Here is a 24499-nt window from a genome sequence, read left to right as displayed (position 1 = left end):
GCTAATTCAATTGTGTTTATAATTTTCACACATATTTCCTTTTTTTTTTTCAATTTTTTGGTTGATCCATTATAATGGTACCTATTTCTATTTGTGGGGTACAATTTGACGTTTCAATACATGTATACATTAAATAATCAGGATAGCACGTTCATCTACTCATGCACTTATCATTTCTTCATGACAACACTCAAAACCCTCTTTTAGCTATTTTGAAATGTACATTAACTATTTACCTTATTGTGCAATCGATCAGAACTTATTCCTCCTATCTAATCGTAACTTTGTTCCTGTTGACCAATCTCTTTCATCCTCCTCTTCTCTAGCCTTTCCCCATTCTCTGATAATCACTGTTCTACTTTCTACATCTATAAGATATTTTTTTAAAGATTCCACATGTGAATGAGATCATGTGGTATTTCACTTCCTGTGTATGACTTATTTTACTTAACATAATGTCCTCCAGGTTCACTCATGTTGTCTCAAATGACATGATTTCATTTTTTTTTTTTATGGCTGAATGGTATTCCACTGTGTAGATATACAGATATACTACATTTTCTTTTCTTTCTTTTTTTTTTTTTTTTTGAGATGGAGTTTCGCTCTTGTTACCCAGGCTGGAGTGCAATGGCATGATCTCGGCTCACTGCAACCTCCGCCTCCTGGGTTCAGGCAATTCTCCTGCCTCAGTCTCCTGAGTAGCTGGGATTACAGGCACGCGCCACCATGCCCAGCTAATTTTTTTTTTTTTTTAGTAGAGACAGGGTTTCACCATGTTGACCAGGCTGGACTCCAACTCCGGACCTTAAGTGATCCTCTGGCCTCAGCCGCCCAAAGTGCTAGGATTACAGGTGTGAGCCACCGTGCCAGGTCTCTTTGCCCCTTTTTAGCATTATTTATAAAATAGGGATAACACTAACAAGACCTAAGGCATAGGTATCTTTAATTTTCAGAATTACATATACATATCATGCATGTTTTCATAAATTCTTTTGTGTTTCAAAAGATCACACAGAATCAGAGATTTCCTTTTACATCATACCACTAAGTGATTTTAGATTTGTTGTGTGTTTTTTTCTGACTTTCTTTCATTTTCACAGTTCTTTCCCAGAAATAGTTGTATGTGTATGTGTGTGTATGTGTGTTAAATGATTAAACCTATGCTATCAGAATTCCTGGCAAAGCACCCAGTGAATGCTTTTGTTTATTAACTTACAGAACTATAGACACCTAGATGTAGAAAGAATCTTTGGAGTTATCACATTTAATCTTACTAAATTAGTTCACTAATTCGATAACATTATTATTCTTATGTTCCAAGAACTGCAGTTGGTGCCAGGGTGATGAAGATGAACAAATAAGACATGCTTTCTGAGTTGAGAAGACTCACATACTAGTGGGTGAGAAGGCACAGACACACATACAGATACTTGCACAAAGAGGTCATGGGAACCTAGCAGGGGAGCACATCACTGAGGAGGTGCCCTCTAGGTTGATCTGAGTCCATTTGCTTCCCCTCAATCACTGCAGTAATATCTTCCCTAGTGCACCTGGCCTGTTTAACCTCTGAACACCAGCAACGCATGCTTGGGCAGGAATACTTGCTACAAAATTTATTCCTATTGACCTTAAACCCACTTTCCAACCTCTCCCATGATTTGTTCCCAGTGTTGGCTTCTAGAGCTCAACAAATTATATACCAAACCTCACTTACAGTCCTTCAGGTGTTTGTCCTTCCAAAGCCTTTTTCTTTTATGTTTAAATATTCCAAAATTTTTATATTTCTCCCTCTCTTTAATCTTTCTTATATTGCTGCTCTCTAGAAAATATGTGTAGTATGTGTAATATGCTGCTTTCTAGGTAATATGTGTAATATGTGGTCATATCTAGTGTAATATGACCCTTAAACTAAGCTTCCCAAACCTGTGTAAAATACACAGATACACTCAATTTAAGAAAAAGTGCAGTTTATCTTATGGGACTTATCTCCTTCCAGACAAAAATGCCTCTGCTTCCTCAGTCTAAGACAAAATTCACATGCTGTAGCTTCGTCACTCTCATTTAAATGATTTGCTAATGTTCAGTCCTTTTTCCAAATAAGATGCCAAGACAGGTAATAAATAGCACAGGATTAAATAAATTAAAAATAAAAAATAATGGGAGGAAAAAGAAAACGATAACAGTACTTCATACGAGCTCTGACATGAAGTTAGGATCTCATATCACTGTCAGAGTCAAGAAGTTGTCTGTTAGTACTAGGGCTGGGACAGGCCTTTGGTTCCAAGTTTATAGTAGCTCACTTTGGCTCATATTAAAATTGTGGTCAACAGAAATCCCTAAATCTTTTTCATGTAAAGGGCATAAAAGTCAAATACACCAATTCTTCATTCCAGCTATAGCTCATCTTATTGGTTTCTGCTTGATCATGTAATTCAAAAGCTTATCTGGCCCACCTGGTTTTCTGCCAACTGTAGATCTGCCAATCATGCCTTGGTGTGGCCCTGTAAGGAACTGTTTCAAAACCAAGGATAAAACAAAATTTCTTTTTTCTGTTTAATTGATTTTTGAACTGCTTTTCCTCAATATTGGTTATATACAATTTACTTTTTGAAATCTTCATCAAATGGTTTTCTCATTGAATAGTTCATTAAAATCTTATGGCATCATTTTAATACTACTTTCAAAATATGAAACATTATTTAGACCCCTCTGACATTGCTACTTAAAGGAATCATGATATTGAGTCAAGGAAAATGAAAACTGATATCATCTTGTCTGTTAAGCAATTTTTAGTCATGTTGGATCATGTTGTATACATTGATACCTGCAGATTCACTCCACAAATATGTTAATTCACTCTAGCATGTTTTCCTTTAAAAATATTGGACATAATAAGGCCAGGCACAGTGGCTTATGCTTGTAATCCAAGCACTTCGGGAGGCCGAGGTGGGTGAATCACAAGGTCAGAAGTTCGAGACCAGCCTGGCCAACATAGTGAAACCCCATCTCCACTAAAAATCCAAAAATTAACCAGGTGTGGTGGTGGGCACCTATAGGCCCAGCTACTCGGGAGGGCTGAAGCAGGAGAATCACTGAGGCAGAGGTTGCAGTGAGCCAAGATTGTGCCACTGCACTCCAGCCTAGGTGACAAAACTAGACTCCATCTCAAAAAAAAAAAAAATAGATATAATAATTGGAAGCAAGATAGACATAGGGTACTATCAAGTCCCCTAGTGGCCTTGCTACTATACACTCTAAAATACAACTTAGAGAGAATGGAAAGGATTTCACTGATAGTATAAAGGCCTGAAGGAACTTAGAATCTTCCAGGAAGAAGGACAAGCAACATGTAGGAGGGGTTAGCCGCTAAAAATACAATTGTGCTTTGTGGGTATGTACAGGGTACAGGAGGAACTCAAGTTAGGCATAATTTAATTCATCTTGCACAGAAAGGTGGGAGGACTCAGAACCATTTTGTAGAGGAAGTGATTGAATTGGGTCATATGTTTTTATTTATTTATCTATATTTTATTTATTTTTATTTTACTTTAAGTTCCAGGATACATGTGCAAGATGTTCAGGTTTGTTACTTAAGTATACAGGTACCATGGTGGTTTGCTGCACCTATCAACCCATCATCTAGGTTTTAAGGTCTGCATGCATTAGATATTTGTCCTAATGCTCTCCCTCCCCTTGCTCCTCACCCCAATACAGGCCCTGATGTGTGTTGTTCCCCTTCCTGTATCCATGTGTTCTCATTTTTCAACTCTCACTTGACTGAGAACATGTGGTGTTTGGTTTTCTGTTCCTGTGTTAGTTTGCTGAGAATGATGGTTTCCAGCTTCATCCATGTCCCTGCAAAGGACATGATCTCATTCTTTTTTATGGCTGCATACATTTTCTTTATCCAGTCTATCACTGATGGGCATTTGGGTTGGTTCCAAGTCTTTGCTATTGTAAATAGTGCTGCAAGAAATATATGTGTGCATGTGTCTTTATAGTAGAATGATTTACAAGTCTTTGGGTATATACCCAGTAATGGCATTGCTGGGTCAAATGGTATTTCTGGTTCTAGATCCTTGAGGAATCGCCACACTCTCATCCACAATGGTTGAACTAATTCACAATCCTGCTAGCAGTGTAAAAGTGTTCCTATTTCTCCACAGCCTCGCCAGCATTTATTGTTTTCTGACTTTTTAATAATCACCATTCTGACTGGCATGAGATGGTATCTCATTGCTGTTTGGATTTGCATTTATCTAATGACCAGTGATGATGAACTTTTTTAAATATATGTTTGTTGGCCACATAAATGTCATCTTTTGAGAAGTGTCTGTTCATATCCTTTGCCCGCTTTTTGATGGGGTTTTTTTTTTTCTTGTAAATTTGTTTAAGCTCCTTGTGGAGTCTGTATATTAGATCTTTGTCCCATGGGTAGATAGCAAATTTTTTTTCTCATTCTGCAGGTCGCCTATTCACTCTGATGCTAGTTTCTTTTGCTGTGTAGAAGCTCTTTAGTTTAATTAGATCCCATTTGTCAGTTTTGGCTTTTGCTGAAATTGCTTTTGGTGTTTTAGTCATGAAGTCTTTGCCCATGTCTATGTCCTGGATGGTATTGCCTAGGTTTTCTCCTAGGGTTTTTGTGGTTTTGGGTTTTACATTTAAGTCATCACTCCATCTTGAGTTAATTTTCATATAAGCTATAAGGAAGGGGTCCAGTTTCAGTTTTCCACATATGGCTAGCCAGTTTTCCCAGCACCATTTATTAAATAGGGAATCGTTTCCCCATTGCTTGTTTTTCTGAGGTTTGATGAGGATCAGATGCTTGTAGAAGTGTGGTGTTATTACTGAGGTCTCTGTTCTGTTCTATTGGTGTATATATCTGTTCTGGTACCAGTACCATGCTGTTTTGGTTACTGCAGCCTTGTAGTATAGTTTGAAGTCAGGTAGCATGATGCCTCCAGTTTTGTGTTTTTTTGTTTAGGATTGTCTTGGCTTACAGGCTCTTTTTTAGTTTCATATGGAATTTAAAGTAGTTTTTTTCTAATTCTGCGAAGAAAGTCAATAGTAACTTAATGGTCAGGTGTTTTTAAACAGGCAAGATAAAAATGAATATTGCAGAAACAGGGAAGAGTATGAGCAAAAAAGAGGAAGAATGAGTTTTGCAGCAAGTTTCTTAATTAGTAAAAATTTTGGAGTGGCTGAAACAAACTAAAGAACTGAAGCATAGAGAAGATGAAGCTGGGAAGATAAGCAGGAGCTGGGTCATGAAGGTTGTTGTGTACCATGCTGAAGGTTGTGGACTTGATTTTTTTTCCCCAGGGGATTGCATATTTCCACTATTTTGCACCAAGATTCTGAAAATTGTATTTTCACATTTTTATTAAAAGTCAAAATCGAAATATTCTAAATGGAAGGCATCTCCAATAGATAAGAAAAGAAGGCACTAATTTATGCTGCTCACATTCCCCAAATACAATCCAGCCTTGCACTGTGTTTCTAGATGCTGAGTAGTTGGGTTTCCCTACCTATACTATCCTATCCCTTCATTTCCACTGTTATGTAACACTCATACAAATAATTAAAACAAGGATTATTGAAGGATATGAATTAGAGAGTCACTTTACTGATATTCAAATGATTTCTAATGATATTTTTAATATTTTAAAATACATAATGATTCAGTTAGAATTTATCATTTGTAGATTTTTAAGAACATTTGGACAAAAATATAGAATTTCTCTAAGATACTAATTAGAGCATGCAGATTACCTTTAAATATTTAAAAGAGGTTCACAGGTTCTAGCCACCCTATAATGTGTTACATGTTAACGTGCTTAAGGAAAACAAGATGCTCCTGACTTCTAAAATAATGCAACTGTAGTTTATACTCAAGTTTGTACATACATTTCTATTGAATCTACATATGTTAATCACTGCCTTTCAAAATCTTCCTTTGTCTTCTATTATTTTAAATTTTTTGTTATAACCAATTGTCAATACAACTCATATATAAAGTATGCACGTGCACACACACACACACACACACACACACACACACTCCTCAGAAGAAAATACCAAAAAATAGAAAACAGCGAAAATGAAATTTGAAATAGCTTCATAGCTTTTCAAGTGCTTTGCAAAATCTTCTTTACTTGATTTAAAAGCACTATGAAGTGCATGTACAATAAAAATGTTTAGAAAAAGATTTGGTTTAGGGTTCATTTTATATGTTGAAAGTTACTGAAAAGTGTAATTTTAAAGTGCAAGTGCCATTGTTTTTGTTTTTCATAGAACAGGCATTCTAGTTTTTGTTACTTAATAGAACAAGGTAGCATGCGTTTGTCTTTGGGAGGTCATGTTTTATGCATCTAGTAACATTTGATATGGTAAAACATTAATTTTTAAAAAGTTTAAGTAATATTTAAGAATTGTCTTTGGCAGGGCATGGTGGCTTATGCCTGCAATCCTAGCACTTTGGGAGGCCGAGGTGAGTGGATCACGAGGTCAAGAGATCAAGACCATCCTGGCCAACATAATGAAATCCTGTCTCTACTAAAAATATAAAAATTAGCTGGGCGTAGTGGTGCATGCCTGTAGTCCCAGCTACTTGGGAGGCTGAGGCAGGAGAATCGCTTGAACTAGGAAGGTGGAAGTTGCAGTGAGCTGAGATTGCACCACTGTATTCCAGCCTGCAGCCTGGTGACAGAGCAAGACTCTGTCTCAAAAAAAAAAAAAAAAAATTGTCCTCACATAGTTAATATGGGTTTCTAAAATATATCATTCTTAAAATGAAACAGTGGACCTGCTAAATGTTTTTATTGAAACAAGGAGTAAAATCTCACATGCATCTAGAACCACAGCTACTTTCTAGTCTCAAATTGCTTATGTTTCAAATAAAGTCATTTCCAAATCTGCTTAGGAGGATGAGACACTTGCAAAATAGAACAGGAAAGACAACAGTTAAACCAAGTAAATATAAGAGGGTTATTTTTAGTGAAGTAGATTTTGCACAAAAGCAGCACAAGGTATCTTGGGTCAACATCATTTAAACAGCTGGATGGCATCTGCAAAGCCTGAAGATTTGTAAAAAACAAAACAAAACAAAACAAAACAAAACATTTTTTGTACCAAATGCATTTATAAAAATCTGTTCTGAGGTTTGTGAGAAATAAGTCCAATCTCCCTTTTCCCCCAAAGTATGCATGGTATATGTGCTAACTTACTGAATTCATCCTTCATGCAATTCCAGTTTATTAAAGAGGTTAAAAATTTATAAAACTCTGATGGGATATGGTTTTAATGCTTCATCACACTACCCATCATTTGCTTTTCAATCTAGATCAGAATGATCTTTCCAACTTCCCTGCAATCACCTACCTGCACAGCTAATATTTTCTGAATACTCTCTTGAGAGTCTGTCTGGAAGTTGGCCAGCCTCATCTGGCTGAAGAGGACCACCAGTTTGAAGTGCTCCTGCCACAGCCTGTGCATCCTTCTCTGCAGCTGACAGAGCTAAAGAGAAGAGGGAGGGGAGAAAACACAAGTCAGAGGAGGAGAGGAAATTAATGGCAGTGTTCAAGAAGAATGATGGAGGGAAATATAGAAAGCAGTCAATAGCCCATTCTGCACTGTACGGATCTGACAGGAATTTCACAGTCTCTTGATTTTTCAGCCCACTCATGTGCATTCATCAGAAACCAGTCACATCTGGCCGCCAGGATGGGGGGTTAATTTTCTCTAAATGCCTCAGCAGTTTTGTTCTAGCTGAGGCAAACTCTGTGACTGCAGAGCTGATGAGTAAAATATTTCTACTTCACCCAGTTTAACTCAAAACCGATAGCCTTGGGACATATTGAACCTTTCTTGAAAAAAATCATCTTTTGAAGCTGTTTTGAATGGCACATCAGGTCAAGCCAAAGTTTAAAAATGCAACTTTAAGACTTTGATGGACACCATCGCTGCTTTTTTTCCTCATAAAGCTTACCATTGCTTGGCAATGTGTGCTTTAGTGCATGACAAAACTAAAGAGAATTAACTTAGCCATCAACTGCTGAGGGAGAACAATAACAAGGAAGAAATTTCCAGCTAGAACTCCCTATTAATCTACCTCCCTCTGGCCACGTGACATGGAAATATCTCACTGCACTAAAGCATAGTGGACATGGTGTTTAGAAGTGACATGTTTAATACAGGATCTGTACAGAAAAAGAAAGAATTCACCTATGACATATGCTAGATCATTTGGAAGTTTAATATAAAAACCAACAGAAAACAGTGGACGTTTTATCAAGACAATGTACATTTGCTCTTCAACAGTTATCATAGGCACAACATACAGAATTATTATAATAAGATATTCTCAAAGGGATAAACATAAAATTAACAGTCAAAACTATTTATTAAAAATCCCAAACATTTATAATGAATGTTTATATTACATGAATATAATATAATATATTCTGTCACTGAAAACTCCTGGTTTTGGGAATGTGGTTAATTGCTGATATCAATTCCTTTTTAGCATATTTTGCAGAATGGAAAAACAAAATTAACATTCAAATATTTAATATCAAATACAATTTTTATATCAAACACTTTTTCATACCAGAGTAAAAACATGTTAACCATGTGGCTATTTGACGGGTTACATATGTGGGATCCTCTGTAAAACATCAATAAGGAGTGTATGTAAAATTTGGGAACTCTTTTGTATATATATTTCAATAAAACAATTCACTTAACTAAATACTTGGTGTTGCATGTAAATTGTTTGTCATCATTATCCTCATTATGCATTGTTATAAACAACACATATGTATTTATGTTTGGTTCCCAGAAAAACAAAGCCTGTATTTTTGGTTAGTTGATTAACCAGAAAGAAGAAAAGACTTTGAAAACTATAGATACTTCAGCTTACTAAATGCTGAAATACACTGTTCAGAACAAGTTTATGGGCATTTCAGATAATTTGGGCTATTAAATTAAAGCTTATTTTATTTTTTGAAGAGAAATTATTCTTTGAAGAGAAATTCTGCCAAGCTTTAAAAACATTGTGTTTTCTGTAGTATAAGCAAAGCCTGACAGTCAGTGCAGGGACGTATGCTTTATCTTGATATACTCACTAAGACATTTGAAAAGTTTAGGTTCATTGTGTATGTTCCTAACTACATAAAGAGTCATAATAAGACTGTAATTATTGTTCAGGGACAGGAGAATGGTCTGGGTGTTGAGGGTTCAGGAATGATCAATGGGAGTTAGCACTGGCCCTGTATTACCTAATGTATGCATCAATGATTTAAATAACATTAATTAAATTTGCTTTAACAATAAGATGCAGAGCACACGTATATTTAAATTAGAAATTACTTCAATCTGAAACTGCGGGCAAGGCTAAAGAAGCTGACATTTAGTGTCAACTAAACATTAATAACAGAAGAAAAGAATCATGACAAATATTTCTGAAAATAATTTTATAACATACATATGTTTGAAACTTTTGTGATTTTTATACTGGTATTTATTACTAAAATATGACCTTGTAGCTTACAGATTTTTTTAAAGGGCAAAAATGGAAATGAATGTGAAGGAAATTTTACTTGCTAATAAACTAAAATTATCAATCATTTTTCCTAACAGAATATCTCATTTCTGAAATTACATGTGGAAATATATTTTGTAACACGTATTGCAGTATAGTTCTTTTTATGCTGCCTACATATATTGTTTGCTGAGGTAAACATCCTGAATGAAGGGGACATAATCTAATGGATAAATGCAATTTGCTAAATGAAGCTTAACTATAAATTGTCTGTTGTGGGTAGAGGCTCTGAAAAGATTAGATTTTTGCTATTTTCTTAACAAAGACAAATAATCTGTCAACTTTCTAAATTCTTGTCAATGTGACTTATTTAAACAACACAGTTCATAGGTTGATTGTATCCACAGTGGGCTAGTTGAGATAGCTTCTTTTATTAACCCCAGTTTACAGCCGAGGAATCTGTATTTTAAAGAGGTTAACTTGCTTTAGGTTATTTACTTCTGTCTAACTTTAAGTTACTAACCATGATGCTGTAGCAGTTAAAGTTCAATGGCTTTTCTCTTTCTGCCTCTGATATTTTAGCAGTCACTTCTAGATTGAGGATAGTCATAAAGACTGCTAGAAACACCCAAGGGTTCTGTAGACTTTTGCCACAGAGTTTCCTGGAAAATAGGCTGTGATGCAAAATGAACATCTATGTATGCTTATTAGATACTAGTAAGAAGTGCATGATAAAACCTTATCCCATAGCCTAGATTTTCAAATTATTGTCTACCTCAGACATTACTTTACCAGTTTGTTGTAATTTGGAATTTTTAAGACAACAACAAATGGAAACCTACCATGTAAAAAATTGGACAATAGACTATCAAGACAAGAAAAGTTCACAGCAATAAACCAGGAATAAGTGATTTTGAAAGAATGGCTGTAGGGTGAACTCTTTTAGCCTTACTGAGTGGAATTAGATATCTCAGTGAAAAGTCACCTACAGCAAAATACCACTTTAATTTTCTAGAGTATTTTTCTTATTCCAAAGTTGTAGTTATTTGGAGCCAGCTTAGCTCTCAGAATACCTTGTTTTTCCCAGGAGATTCTAGGATACTTGGAACTCCATCTATAAACAAAGATCTGTTTGTCAAAGAAAATAATAAATTAATACTATTAGAATAGTCACAAATATGACAAAAAGCAAGTATGAGAAAGATGAGCTGTAGAGGAATTCCTTAACAAAAAGGTAAATTTTACAAGTGGGAGCTCTTCAGCATGTGTAAACAGAGCAAACTGAATAGTAATGTTTTTCATAGCCACAAGTTAAATGAGGAGAAGCAGCTGTATGCAGTGTCTATTTTTAATTCAGTTTTCTGTATTCTAGTTTGAGGTAGCCACAAAAGCCTTAAATTTATCAATATACACGTGTTAACTAAAGCCTCGTAAACAGAGAAGTTTTTTAAGGATCAACCAAAAAAGAGTAATATCTCAAAAAAGAGATTTTATGGGGGAAAATCAATAGCTAATAGGCCTATGGTAAAACAAGAACCAGGAAAAGGAATTAAAGGCAATCTTAAAGAGCGAAGAACCAGCATCCAGTAAAATAACTTATGTGCACAAACACATATGCACACGAAAGACAGTAAGACAATTCAAAAGAATATTTAAGGAAAAACAACTAAGATGCTGAGAACAATGATTGATTATATCAATAGCTATGACACAACTATTTTAGGAAAGTGATTATGAACAAACTCCATTTTAAGATATCAGAAGATAGTGATCACTCAATAAATGTTTATTAAAATTGACAACTTGAACTGATAAAAATTTACCTGATAAAGGGTATAAACCAAAAACTTCCATCAGAGATTTTAATAAATAAACATTAGAAATCTCCCTGTGGATGTTGGGCAAAATAAAGTAAGGATATCAGCAATCAACATCCCTTTTAAAAATTTTATTGCAAATTCTTCTCAAAACAATAAAAAAATAGAACTACAAAAGATAGCTGTAAGAGTTAGAAAAAAAAATGTCTATATGGAAAATCCAGTAGGCTCTAAAAAATGACAAATGAAGGTGATGAGAGTTTAGGAACTTTCTGCCTATAAGATCTGAACTCAAAAAATTAATAACTTTTTTTTTTTTTGAGACAGAGTCTTGCTCTGTCGCCCAGGCTGGAGTGCAGTGGCACGATCTCAGTTCACTGCAACATTGCCTCCTTGGTTCCAGCAATTCTGCTGTCTCAGCTTGCCGAGTAGCTGGGATTACAGGTGTCCCTCACCATGCCTGGCTAATTTTTGTATTTTTAGTAGAGACAGGGTTTTGCCATGTTGGTCAGACTGGTCTTAAACTTCAAACCTCAGGTGATCTGCCAACCTTGGTCTCCTAAAGTGCTGGGATTACAGGCATGAGCCACTGAGCCCAGCCCATTTTTATAAATCAGTATGACCAATTTTGAATTGTAATAGAAAAAATTCTATTTATTACCATAAAATAAAATGCAAGGTACTTAGGTTTATATCTATTAAAAATGGGCAATATTTTATAAAGAAAGCTATAAAACATTTTGAAAAATAAGAACTGAATAAATCTAAAGGTGTAATATGATCATATATGAGAAAAGAGTATCAGGGACAAGTCAGTTTTCCACAAAGTATAATCTCATCAGGTTTCATGAAAGTTGATCTAAAATTCACATGGAAGAAGAAAGGACTGAGAATATGTAATGAGACAATTGTGAAATAGGAGAACAAGCCTGAAAAATTTGACGTGTGATATTTGCAATTTATCTTAAAGGTGTAGGAATTAAGAATAATATCAGTATCATCCAAAGAGAGCATTTGATTAGTACAGAAAGGATGGCTAATACTCCAAGCAAAATAAAATAAAATTAGATCCTTAACTCACAAGATAAAGAAAATAAAAGCAAAGTAGATTGAAAATTGAATTTAACAATTTTTTTAAAAACATGACACAATAACTTTGTGCCTTAAAGGAAGAATTTTTAAATAAAAATTAAAATGATAACTTTTAAAGGAAAAATTGACAAGTTTAAGTACATTTAATATTTTTTAAGTTAAATTTAAACAGAGTAACAATATAAGCTGCAGGTTTAGAGAAGATTTTAATAACACAGGAGACAAGGATTAATTTCTTTAACATATAAAAAGCCCCTATAAGTCAATAATAAAAATAGAAACAATATACAGAAAAAAATGGACAAATTATACAGATAGACAATTCACATAAAGGGAAAGCTATTTGTATTTGGCTTGAAAACATTTGAAAAATTCTTTAATTTAATAATAGGATATGAAAAAATAAAATTCAAACTCATCAGATTGTCAAATACTAAAAAATCTGTCTATATCGAATTTTGGTAAACGTGAAAAAAATTAAACTCATATGCTGTTCAAATTAGTGTATAATTTTATAGAAAACCTTTGGAGAACAATTTATTATTTTGAATTGAAACTGAAGTTGTACTTTCCCTTTGACCCAGCAATTATACTTAAAGCTATGTACTCTATACCAGCAATTCTCAACGTGTGGTTCCCAGACCATCAGGATCAGTATTAATCACCTCAGAATGTTACGAATATAGTTATTCAGACTCCCTGAATCAGAAACCCTGGGACCAGCAAGAGGTGTTTTATCAAGATCTATAGGTGATTCTAATGTATGCTGAAGTTTGAGAAATACTGCTCTCAAAAAAATGTCGTATGTACTCAAGAAAAAATATAAAATAGTGTTCACTTACAGGATTGCTTGCTATAGTAAAAATCTGGAAATAATCTAATTATCTTTGAAGTAATGAAAAATATATGTGGTATATTCATATCCTAAACCACAGCATTTAAAATAAACACACTGGCCAGGTGTGGTGGCTCATGTCTGTAATCTCAGCACTTTGGGAGGCCAAGGCAAAGAGGCTCGCTTGAACTCAGGATTTTGAAACCATCTTAAGTAACTCTGTCTCTAAAAAAATAAAATAAACATACTAAAATTGCAAGTGGTATGTATGTTAGAGAAACCAAAAAAAACTTACAAATAATACTTTTTGTTTTAATTTTATTACTATGTAAAAATGGTATTAAAAACAACTGGAATGGTTAACCCAGAGAAAGGAGGAGAATAACAATAAGAAGAGGCCAACTGAGGATTTTACCTGCGTCTCTACTGGTTTAAACATGCAAAACAAATATAGAAAATGTCAGGATTTACAAGCTGGTCAAGTTACACAGAAATTTTTTAGAAACTTGTTTGCTTACTTATAGTTTGTATATATAACACTGTAACTTACTGCATGTTAAGTTGTTTCATTAAGAAAAAAATAAAAACCTATGTTAAGGTGACATCTCTACAAGAAAGGCATCTTCCAGATTTTGTGACTTAGAACGATTTACTTTCAGAGAATTTATTATAATTTGTTTTTTAAGAGTATCCTATTATACTTGACCATATGCCAAAATACAAAAATGGCTTTTTTGTACAATAATTTTGTTATATAACCACTAAATGTGATCTTACCCATAATAAACAAAATATCCAAAATATCGAGTTTACATCATTAAGGAAAAAATTACTACTTTTAGCTGCCTCATAAAATTATTGGTGTTTTTCTTCTTCCCTCTCATGCAATTAACATAGTTGTTCATTAGTAACTTCATAATTTATTTCATATGAAATTAAAGATTGCCATATGTAAAATATTTTCATGAGAATTTGAATTTGCTAGTTTCAAAAGGTAGCCATAGAGCTCAGATTTTAAAAATATATTAACCTTAATAAACAGATATTTTTGTAAGCTTATTCACATATACTAATGTGTTGAAATAATGACAAGTATGTTTTTTCTTTAAAAAATTTCTGAAGTTGTGTCTGTGTCTTAAAGAACATAAATATCATTGCAAACACACTTTAGATAAAATTAAATCATTTTTGGAGACATATGGTACCAAAAATTAACTCCCCAAAGCACATCATTTAACTGGCTTTTGCAATTTAAGAACCCTGGAAAAAAAGAAAAGGAACATTTCAAGGAAATGAGAAGTGTCCTTATAATGAATTTCTCCTTATAAGAATCAGACATAACAACAGTCTTTTTAATTAAAATACAAATACCATATGTATAGTTATCTGAAAATGAACTATAAATTGTTTTGCCAGGAAACAAAGACCAGTCAATACTGAAAACAAAGAAGTCCTTCAGAATACAAAGATGATAGTAATGGGCAGGGTAGACAGTGCATGAGCAGCACCCAAAGTTCTTTGTCTATGAATAATGGTTTGCTCATTACTGGACTAATGAAAACATACAACTGCTGGATTTAAATCTATGAAACAGATTTTCAAAAATACCTCATTTATACTTTTGTGGATGAAAAATATCTTTATAAAAACTGGATTTTATAAAGAACCAGTTTCAAGTGGTAGTTGAAAAGAAATCAGAAGTTTTCTGCGTACAACATGAAGAACCCATTAGATACAAAATCCAAAGAGAAAATTAACAGAATCACTGCAATAAACAATCTTTATCAATATAACATGTAGGACAAATACGAGAAGTGTGGAACAATTCCAAATTTTTGAAGTAAAAATTACCTCTCAGGATAAATTAGCAGAGTACACCAGACTTTTAGGGTAGTAAAAATATTTTGTATGATACCATAATGGCAGATACATGCCATTATACATTTGTCCAAATCTATAAAATGTACAAAACCAAGAGTTAACCCGAAAGTACGAACTTGGAGTGATGATGCTGTGTCAATGTGTTTTCATCAGTTGAAATAAATGTACCTCTTGGCATGGGTTGTTGATAATGCAGGAGGCTGTGCATGTGTGTGGAAAGGGGGTATACAGAAACTCTCTTTACCTTCCACTTCATTTTGCTGCAAACCTAAAAATTCCTCTACAAAAGAAGATCTAAAAAAAAAAAAATCACCACTCAGTACACTGGAGAGGGAATTGGGAGTGGGTGCTTGGTGGTGACAGCATGTGACAATTATTAGAGGTTATAGTATTTCTGAAAGATGCATGTGTATGCATAGATTAATTCATCACAGATACCTGAAAATTTTAGAGTTTATCTGATATGATGGGTAGAGAGTTTGGAAGTTTCTTAGGTAAGAAGCCTGCAACCTAAGAATAGAAATATTATGAATAATACTTTGGGAGAAAATGAAGGCATTTCAGAAGTCTGTATTTCCTATCTACAAACACAGTCAAACAAATGGTTCAACTGTAGAAGCAGCTATAAAATTTATTCATATCTGACAAATAAGAGAAAAAAATGCTGTATCATGTAGATTTGCATTTGCATCTTAGGTAATCTAATTGAAATCATATTTAAAGCTTTGACAAAATATGATAAAGGCCACCTGGAAAAAAATAATGGGCTTTTCCTATAGGAATTTATTTTAGATAGAAGGAAGGTAGATAATAGCACAAATATATTCATTTATTTGCACTAGAATATTAAAATAATGGTTATAATTTCAATCTGCTTGTTATAAGGCTTCACATACTGAAAGCATACTGTGTTTCCCAATTTCTGACAGATAAATAAAACTGATAAGTGAAGGTATGTGCATGCAATTTTAATTCAACAGAGTGATGTGAAGTGCAGTTCACAAGGCAAATAGCATAAGCCTTATCAGTTCTGTTTATTGTAATAACCCAAACAATAGCAATTATAAACTACTCCACAGATTTTTGGCAAGGCAGGAATAACAGATATAAAAAATCCAGTTAATACTGAGCTATTTATAGTACTCAGTTACCAAGCTATATGTGTACAATAAACAAATATCAAAAGTAATGGAAATACTTCTTTATTACCAAATCCATTTCACAGACTAGTGTTAAAGATTGCATAGCTCATTTCTGGAAATATCCTTTATCAACTGCTTAGATGTATCCTTAAGAAAAATAAGACCCACATGCACTCCCAATTTTGGAGCTAGCATTTAAGAAAATTAAAAAAGAACTATTTAATTACTCTAGTTATATAAAAATAATATATTTCATAATTCTGCATTTGGATCTCTGCTAATATATAAAACCTTGGTATGACAGAGAGAAAACTGATCTACACAGACACTACTAATTTTTGTATTGAATAAAGATCAAGTCTATTCGTCTATATAAATATGCAAATGTATTTCTTTGTATACTTTATAATACACACTATTACATAGATAATAACTCATCTTTTTTCATATTTAATAGTAGTAACCTGCAAAACTTACAACCTTCTTGGTTAGATAATTTGGTTTTGAAATAAAATTACTTAGATATTTTGCTTATGTAGGTTGCTAAAATTCACACTCGAATCCCATGAACAGTTCAATAAGAAATGAATGAATGTATATGCTTAATTCTAAAATTGTTCTCTGTGATTGAAAAACAATGTTAAACCAAGAATAAAACAAAATTATATGATAAAAATTATCCTCACAATAAAAATCTAACTTTTCTCAAATAAATAATTGTTCAAAAATTGTTGAAAATAGTACTACATGACAGCTAAATATGAAAGATTATATTGTCAAACAGAGATGAACATATTTTTGAAGCATACACTTCCTTGCCTGCTTGTCAGTCTTTTGCCCAAAAGCAATTAAGTCCCTTAATTTTAAAATGTGGCCAAATAAATGATCTAAGCTGGTTCTTTTGGTTTTCATTTATGAACTGTGGTTGAGCAATTTTCTCTGATGATTATCCATAGCATATCTTTATAGTCTTCTGAGACCCACTTATTTTAATACAAAAAATCAAGAAAATGCTTTAAAAATTACATTTACCTAAAATTAATTCACAATAAAAACATTAAAAATATATTAATTATAGAGGTCATTGGTTTATTTCAAAATTTCAAGAAGAAATTAGTGTATTTCTACTTTTGAAACATCAAATTTCATTATAAATATCCCCAGCATTTGTATTTCTTTTAAACATAAGTAAACATAAATGCTTATGAAATTATTTGTTTTAAATAATTTGCAAAAATTCAACTGCAAATGTAAATAAAATAGGGCACACAATTATGCAATGTGGGAGAGACTAAACGTAGAAGCTAGTCTACAGGTATAAAAATCAAGGGTCAGGAAGTATAAGCTTCATTTAGAATGCAAAACTCATGATCCTTTACTTGTCTTAGCTTCTCGTTAGTAATCTAGAATTGCTCTGGCGCTAGAAGGATTGCAGGAATAAGAAGAAAATCTGCAAAGTAGTGCAAATTGTCACAGATGCCCAAAATTTATGAACTCATTTGCTGGCTTGCACTAGAATATAATTAAATCCAGGTTATGACAAATATTATCAAATATATGCTTTTTATATATTAGTAACTAATATCATTCTTTCAGAAAACACTGTGAACTAAATTCAACATATTCAAAGAATCTAAAAATAACATAAGTAGAAATGATTAATTTAAATAAAATAATATTGAATCATATTAAGGAAACTATAGATGTTCTACCACATTCTGGAAATTTATGGTGGTGGTAGTAGAAGGAAGAATCATTGGATATTTGGAAACCTAAGCAGATCTAGGTACTACTGGGCTATGTGACTTAGTATCATTTGAACCTTAATTGTCTCATGTAAGGAACAAGTATAGTTCCACTAAACTAGATAGTCAGTAGAATACATAGCTACTTGACATTTTCAGTTTTCCAGAGGAAATTGAAAACCTATTGTCTCCCCTTCCCTCTGCATTTATTTAGCTCGTTTTACTCTTCAGACTCTTCTCATCTTTCCACTAAAATGGCTCTGGGAAAGTTTGACTGTGGCATCTCATATACTTACACCCTTACTAGTTCTTGAAAGTCTTTTCTTGTATGGTTGCATTTCTTGATTTCTCACATTGTTCCACATGTCCTATTCAGTCTCATTTGCAGGTTACTGGCCCTTAGCTATCACTAAACATCAATAATTTCTAAGATCCTGCACTTAATTCTTTTCTTCTGTATATTCTGCATGAGTGATCTCATGTACTCCCAACATTGAAACTATTATTCAAACCATAATGTATTCCAGACTTGATTTGCAATGCAGACATCTCTAAGTCTGACTGGTCTTTACCATTAAACTACTAGATACTCTTCTCTGTCTACCCAACAGGACCTCAAAGTCAAAGCCCAGAGACGAATCTATTGAGTTCAGGAATCCTCTCATCCTTCTCACTGTACTCCTGTGATTTAGACCAAGATGCCACAATCAACTTTGTCACCCGAGCCAAAAACCTTGGCACTGTACTCACTTCTCTCACCTAGATCTCTCAGTTTGTTCATTCACTAACTTGCATCAGTTTTAGCTTTTAAATATTTTTCTATTGGGTCCTTTACTCCCTCCTCAGGACTGATTCCCATCACTAATAGAAAAGTTACCATTTGGACTTCATTTGTTCATCAGTTGTACAGGTTACAATTAATGAATAATTAAGGCCACAGTGCTAAGTTTTCTAATAGTGGTGGGAATGGAATGCCTCAAGAGCCCTGTGATACGTCAGCTGAAACCAGAGAAGAGGAAGAAGGCTTATTAGTGAAGGTTGGGATTATATATTATTTTTGCAGGCATGGAAATGCTTTCAAAATTTCAAGCAACTGTGAACATTGCTTTTAAGTGGAGGTGTTGGCAAAAGCAGACTGATGAGGAGGTAAGAATTACTTGTCAATAACAATGAGGTATGTATACCAAGAAATGAAGAATTTATACTCTAAAACAGTTCATTTCTGAAGGTAGTTTAAGCAGATCTTTCTTTAACTGTTTATTAACTGAACAAACATTTTCTCACAGTTAGTGCAGATATGGCTTTCCAGTTTATACATATTGATCATAAATTTCAAATTAATGTCATCTGAATGACTTAGTTCTTACTACTTGTAGACACAGATAAAGACATACTCTGAGATGGTTGGCTGTCAACCAATACTAATGCCCTATATATTTATAGTACCTTACAGCACAGAAATACTATATCATTCCCATTGTTCTCATTTATAATTACATTTCTAGGCAGAAGACAGAGTGGTCACTACTATTTATTCATGAAGCAGACACTTAATGATAAACTCTTTGGTGTCAGAGCCTGTGCTATGTACCAAGGACCCAGTGGATCAACTGGTTTTTATCTTCAGTGTGGCTCAGAGGTACACAGAAGATAAATATATAAAGCATAAAAGATAAATGAAATGCAGTAGACTACAAGATCTCAGAGAAGTATCTAATAACTGGTGCACCAGCCGGGAGGATTCCCGAAGAAGGTAATACCAGAGCCAAATTCAGTTGGAGTTAGCCAGATGAACTTAGTGTTAGAGGAGACAGTCACCCAAGGCTCCCCAGGCAGGAGGAGAAAGAGATGAAAGTTGGTCCTAGTTTATCTTTCTGTTTTCTTCCTCCTAAATGAATTTTATATTTATAACTTAAAAATCTCAATTTATACAGAGTTTATTAAACTTTGTATTATAACTAAAAACCTTTCAAAAGCAACTTGTGAGAAACTTTGAGATATAGGGTTGTGACTAGCAAAGACTACACCATCTTCTCAGTTGTGCCAAGCAGGATAATCAAAACACAGATTTTAGTAAATTTACTTAAAAGAAAAAAAGCTTTGAAAAAAACTTTACTTTTTTTTTCTTTTTTTTTTAATTGTACTTTAGGTTCTGGGGTACATGTGCAGATCATGCAGGATTGTTGCATAAGTAAACACATGGCAATGTGGTTTGCTGCCTCCATCCCCCCGTCGCCTACATCTGGCATTTCTCCCCATGTTATCCCTCCCTTGGCCCACCAACAGACCCCAGTGTGTGATGCTCCCTCCCTGTGTCCCTGTGTTCTCATTGTTTAACACCCGTCTATGAGTGAGAACATGTGGTGTTTGATTTTCTGTTCTTGTGTAGGTTTGCTGAGAATGATGGTTTCCAGATTCATCCATGTCCCTACAAAGGACATGAACTTATCATTTTTTATGGCTGCATAGTATTCCATGGTATATATGTGCCGCATTTTCCTTGTCCAGTCTATTGTCAATGGGCATTTGGGTTGGTTCCAGGTCTTTGCTATTGTAAACAGTGCCACAGTGAACATAGGTGTGCATGTGTCTTTATAAAAGAACGATTTAAAATCCTTTGGGTATATACCCAGTAATGGAATTGCTAGGTCAAATGGAATTTCTATTTCTAGGTACTTGAGGAATTGCCACACTGTCTTCCAAATGGTTGAACTAGTTTACACTCCCACCAACAGTGTAAAAGTGTTCCTATTTCTCCACATGCTCTCCAGCATCTGTTGTCTCCAGATTTTTTAATGATCACCATTCTAGCTGGTATGAGGTAGTATCTCAATGTGGTTTTGATTTGCATTTCTCTAATAATCAGTGTGATGAGCATTTTTTCATATGTTTCTTGGCCTCATATATGTCTTCTTTTGAAAAGTGTCTGTTCAGATCCTTTGCCCACTTATGGATGTGTTTGTTTGTTTGAAAAAAACTTTACTTAGGTGACTTTGAAAGGTAGCTCATTCAGTTCACCACTGGGATAGGATTTAATTTAGTTTAATTATACAATTAAGTAATTAAACATTTTCCCTCTAAAATGGAATCTCTCTCCCAATACTGTGCTGTTTAAAATTTTAGTGCACATTTCTTTTTATCTGTAGATTTTAGTTGCTTTCATCACACACATACACATACACATACACGTACACACACACACACACAAAAGAAATTATGTGAGATAATGGATATATTAATATCCTTGACAGTAGAAATAATTTCACTATATATATGTATATCAAAACATGGTACACCTTAAATATATGCAAATAAAACATTAATGTCAAATTTTGGGGTAAGACATTATCAACCAGGAGGTAACAACTGAGTCAGAAAGCAGTCGTTAGTATTGCTAAGCTAAACTGAAATAACATAGTGCATAAGGTAATAGCATCTCAGTAGACGGCAGGGTCTTTCAGAAGAAATTGTGTGGTGGTAAAGACCTCAGATAGGCCGAAAAAGACTAAGGGAGAAGAATTCAAAGCATAAAATTATGCCAGGTGAAAGCAGAGTTTGAGATATCACAAGAAGTGACCATCATGGCTAGAAGAAGCATGAGGTAATGGAAAGGTAAAGTGAAAGTGAATTTCCCAAAATTAATGGAAAGTGGAAATAAGTACATAATGCAAAACTCACCAAACTTTAAGTTTTAAGTTTTGTGTTAATTACCCCAGGCATTTAAAAAGGACATCTACCCATTGCTTTACCTAAGGGAGTACAGCTAATGATAGAAATTTTAGATGGCATGTTGTGTGTGTGGTATAAAGTATAGAAATAATGGGAACTTTTAGGTCTTTGCAAATCACATCTCAAAAGCGTGTACATAAGCTGTAAGTCAACATGTAGAAACTTAGTCATAGTCCTTGGAATAAATGAAAGTGTAATAGTTGAACCAATTTTATTATATTTTCTGTCATGTTAGTATAAGCACTGTAACAACTTGTCAGATAAAACACATGTGTTTTTTTTTCTTTTCATTTTCTGTAAATGAGCTTTCAGAGACCTAGTCCCTTCTTTGTTCTTTTGACAGCTTGTTCTGCTCATTGCATGATATGTGGGATTATCAAATCACTAAGATTTTGCTGTTTCTAACGTACATTGTAAACTGGGATAAACTTTCTGAATTTTTCTAAATACAAGTTTTGGATCAATTTTAAATTGGAAGATTAAATTTTAAACAAGGAGGATGACACACAAAATGATGTGTGTTTGGTCATTCCTAAATTATAGCTCATGGGTATTCAAAAGATGCTTTGAAAGTAAGCAAAAGAAAAAAAGTCACAAGGTGACAGCTGAAGGAATTTTGAAGACTTACAGAAGGTGGAAGAGAAAAGGTATATAGACACAGTAAAATAATGAGGAGACTTCTGAGGAATAATGCAGAAACATTTGCTATTGCACTGCACAGTTAATGTGTTGTATATTTCAAAATTGCTAAAGAAATAGATTTTAAGGATGATCACCCTACACACAAAAGTGATAAGTTGGTGAGGTGATGGATATTTTAATTAGCTTGATTGAATCTTTCTACAATGTACACATATATTAAAACATTGCATTTTACCTCACAAATATATACAGTTGTTATTGACACCTAAAAATACAATTAAAAATGTATATTAGATGGACCAAGATAATATTATCTTTCCTTTAATAACTTGAGGATGTTGGGGCCAGGAGCAGTTTCTCATGCCTGTAATCCCAGCATTTTGGGAGGCCAAAGAGGGCAGATCACCTGAGGTCTGGAGTTCAAGACCAGCCTAACCAATATGATGAAACCCCATCTCTACTAAAAATACAAAAGTTAGCCAGGAATGGTTGTGGAAACCTATAATCCCAGCAACTCGAGAGGCTGAGTTAGGAGAATTGCTTGAACCCAGGAGGCAGAGGTTGCAGTGAGTGGAGATCATGACATTGCACTCCAGCCTGGGGAACAGAGTGAAATTCTATCTCTATCTCAAGAAAAAAAATGAGGATTTTGTTCTTTTGAGGTATAAGGAGGGACTTAACTCCAAATGTGGGAGCTCAGACCTGAAACATCAGACCAAATTAAGGACTAGCTAAAACAGGGATGGGGCAGAAGCAGCTTTCCATAAGATTGCCCACTGGAGTGCCAAGGCAGTCTACCACCACCATGACAACACCCAATGTTACCACCCTTATGATGGCTATGACGTGATGACCCAACACTGCCTCTTAATCTGCATATAATTAAAAATAAATATAAATATGACTGCAAACTGCCCCGAGCTGATGCCCTGGGCATACATACGGTCTATTGGGTAGCCCTGCATTGCAAGGGCAGTATCTCTGTTGCTCCTGCACACTGCCACTTCAATAAATATTGCCATCTAACACCACTGGTTCACCATTAAATTATTTCCTAGGCAAAGCCAAGAACCTTCCTGGTCTAAGCACCAGTTTTGGGGCTCATCTGCCCAGCATCACTTTGAATGTGATGTTCTATCCTGCACGGGTAGGGATTAGTTTATTTCAGGTACATTGTAGCTGGTTGTATATGTGATTTCTCTGCTGGATCATTAAGTCCTTGAGGGCAGGGTCAATGTGATGTTCATCTTTGTGCCCCTGCACCTGATTCAGGGTTAGGTGCATTAAAAAGTCTGCAACAAATATTATTTGAATGACTTAATTAATAAATATAAAGCCTTTAATGAGTGTCAGGAAAGCTGGGTTCCTTTCACTTCAATTACAACAAATCTTACATTGTAAAATTTTATTAGCTATTATGCCTATTGAACCAACACCACAGGTTAATTCTGTACAACATAGTCCTGTATTGCAACAGAGACTACTTCTACATAGAGAAGGCTTTCCTGAGGCATCTCCCTACCCAAAGCAGAAAGAAACTGCTTCCTCCTTCATGCTCTTATAGAATCCTAATATTATCTCTAAAAAAGAGTGCCTCACTCTGACCCAGGGTAACCTCAGAGTTACCCATGAATCTTTCCTTTCTTCATGCATCCCCTTCCAACTGGTTACTAAATCTCTTAATTTATAACTCCTGAATGTTTGTATTCCATTCTTTTTCTCCAAACTTATTGCCATTACTTGATTTTAGTTCTTCAACTTATGTTACTAAACTATTTCACAAGATGGAAAGTTGGTTAGAGATGTAGAAAGAAAACTGGGATAATGCAGAGACAAAAGTCAAAACACCAAAAACTTTAAAGAATAGGAATTTCATCCTGCAAATTTTCATCACCTGGAAAATAATTTTAACCCTTTTCTGAGCTCCTTCTCTGGGCAAGCAGTGTATGAATTTGGACCTATATTATTGAATCTAAACTCCACTTTGCCTTTGAAATGAAGATATCTTGTTTCCAGTACTAGTTTTATGTAATGAAATTCAAAGAGAAAATAGAAGTTGACACACAGTACTTCAT

At 34.2% G+C, this 24499-nt stretch overlaps 1 protein-coding gene across 3 annotated transcripts in view; it reads right to left on the bottom strand.

Annotated features, from left to right (window-relative positions):
- CCDC178 (coiled-coil domain containing 178) overlaps positions 1 to 24499 on the bottom strand; it is a 559051-nt gene that overhangs the window by 34426 nt on the left and 500126 nt on the right. For all 3 annotated transcript variants that reach the window (XM_064378981.1, XM_021670019.2, XM_064378982.1), the window contains one exon: positions 7381 to 7515. In XM_064378981.1, the coding sequence (XP_064235051.1) occupies positions 7381 to 7515 (135 nt within the window). The remainder of the gene's footprint in view (positions 1 to 7380; positions 7516 to 24499) is intronic.

The sequence above is a fragment of the Aotus nancymaae genome, unplaced genomic scaffold, assembly GCF_030222135.1.
Source record: "Aotus nancymaae isolate 86718 unplaced genomic scaffold, 86718_ANA_hifiasm-v0.15.2.pri h1tg000020l, whole genome shotgun sequence".
Classification (NCBI taxonomy): Eukaryota; Metazoa; Chordata; class Mammalia; order Primates; family Aotidae; genus Aotus; species Aotus nancymaae.
The sequence above is the reverse complement of the archived record's forward strand: the minus strand, read 5'-3'. Positions and strand labels throughout refer to the sequence as shown.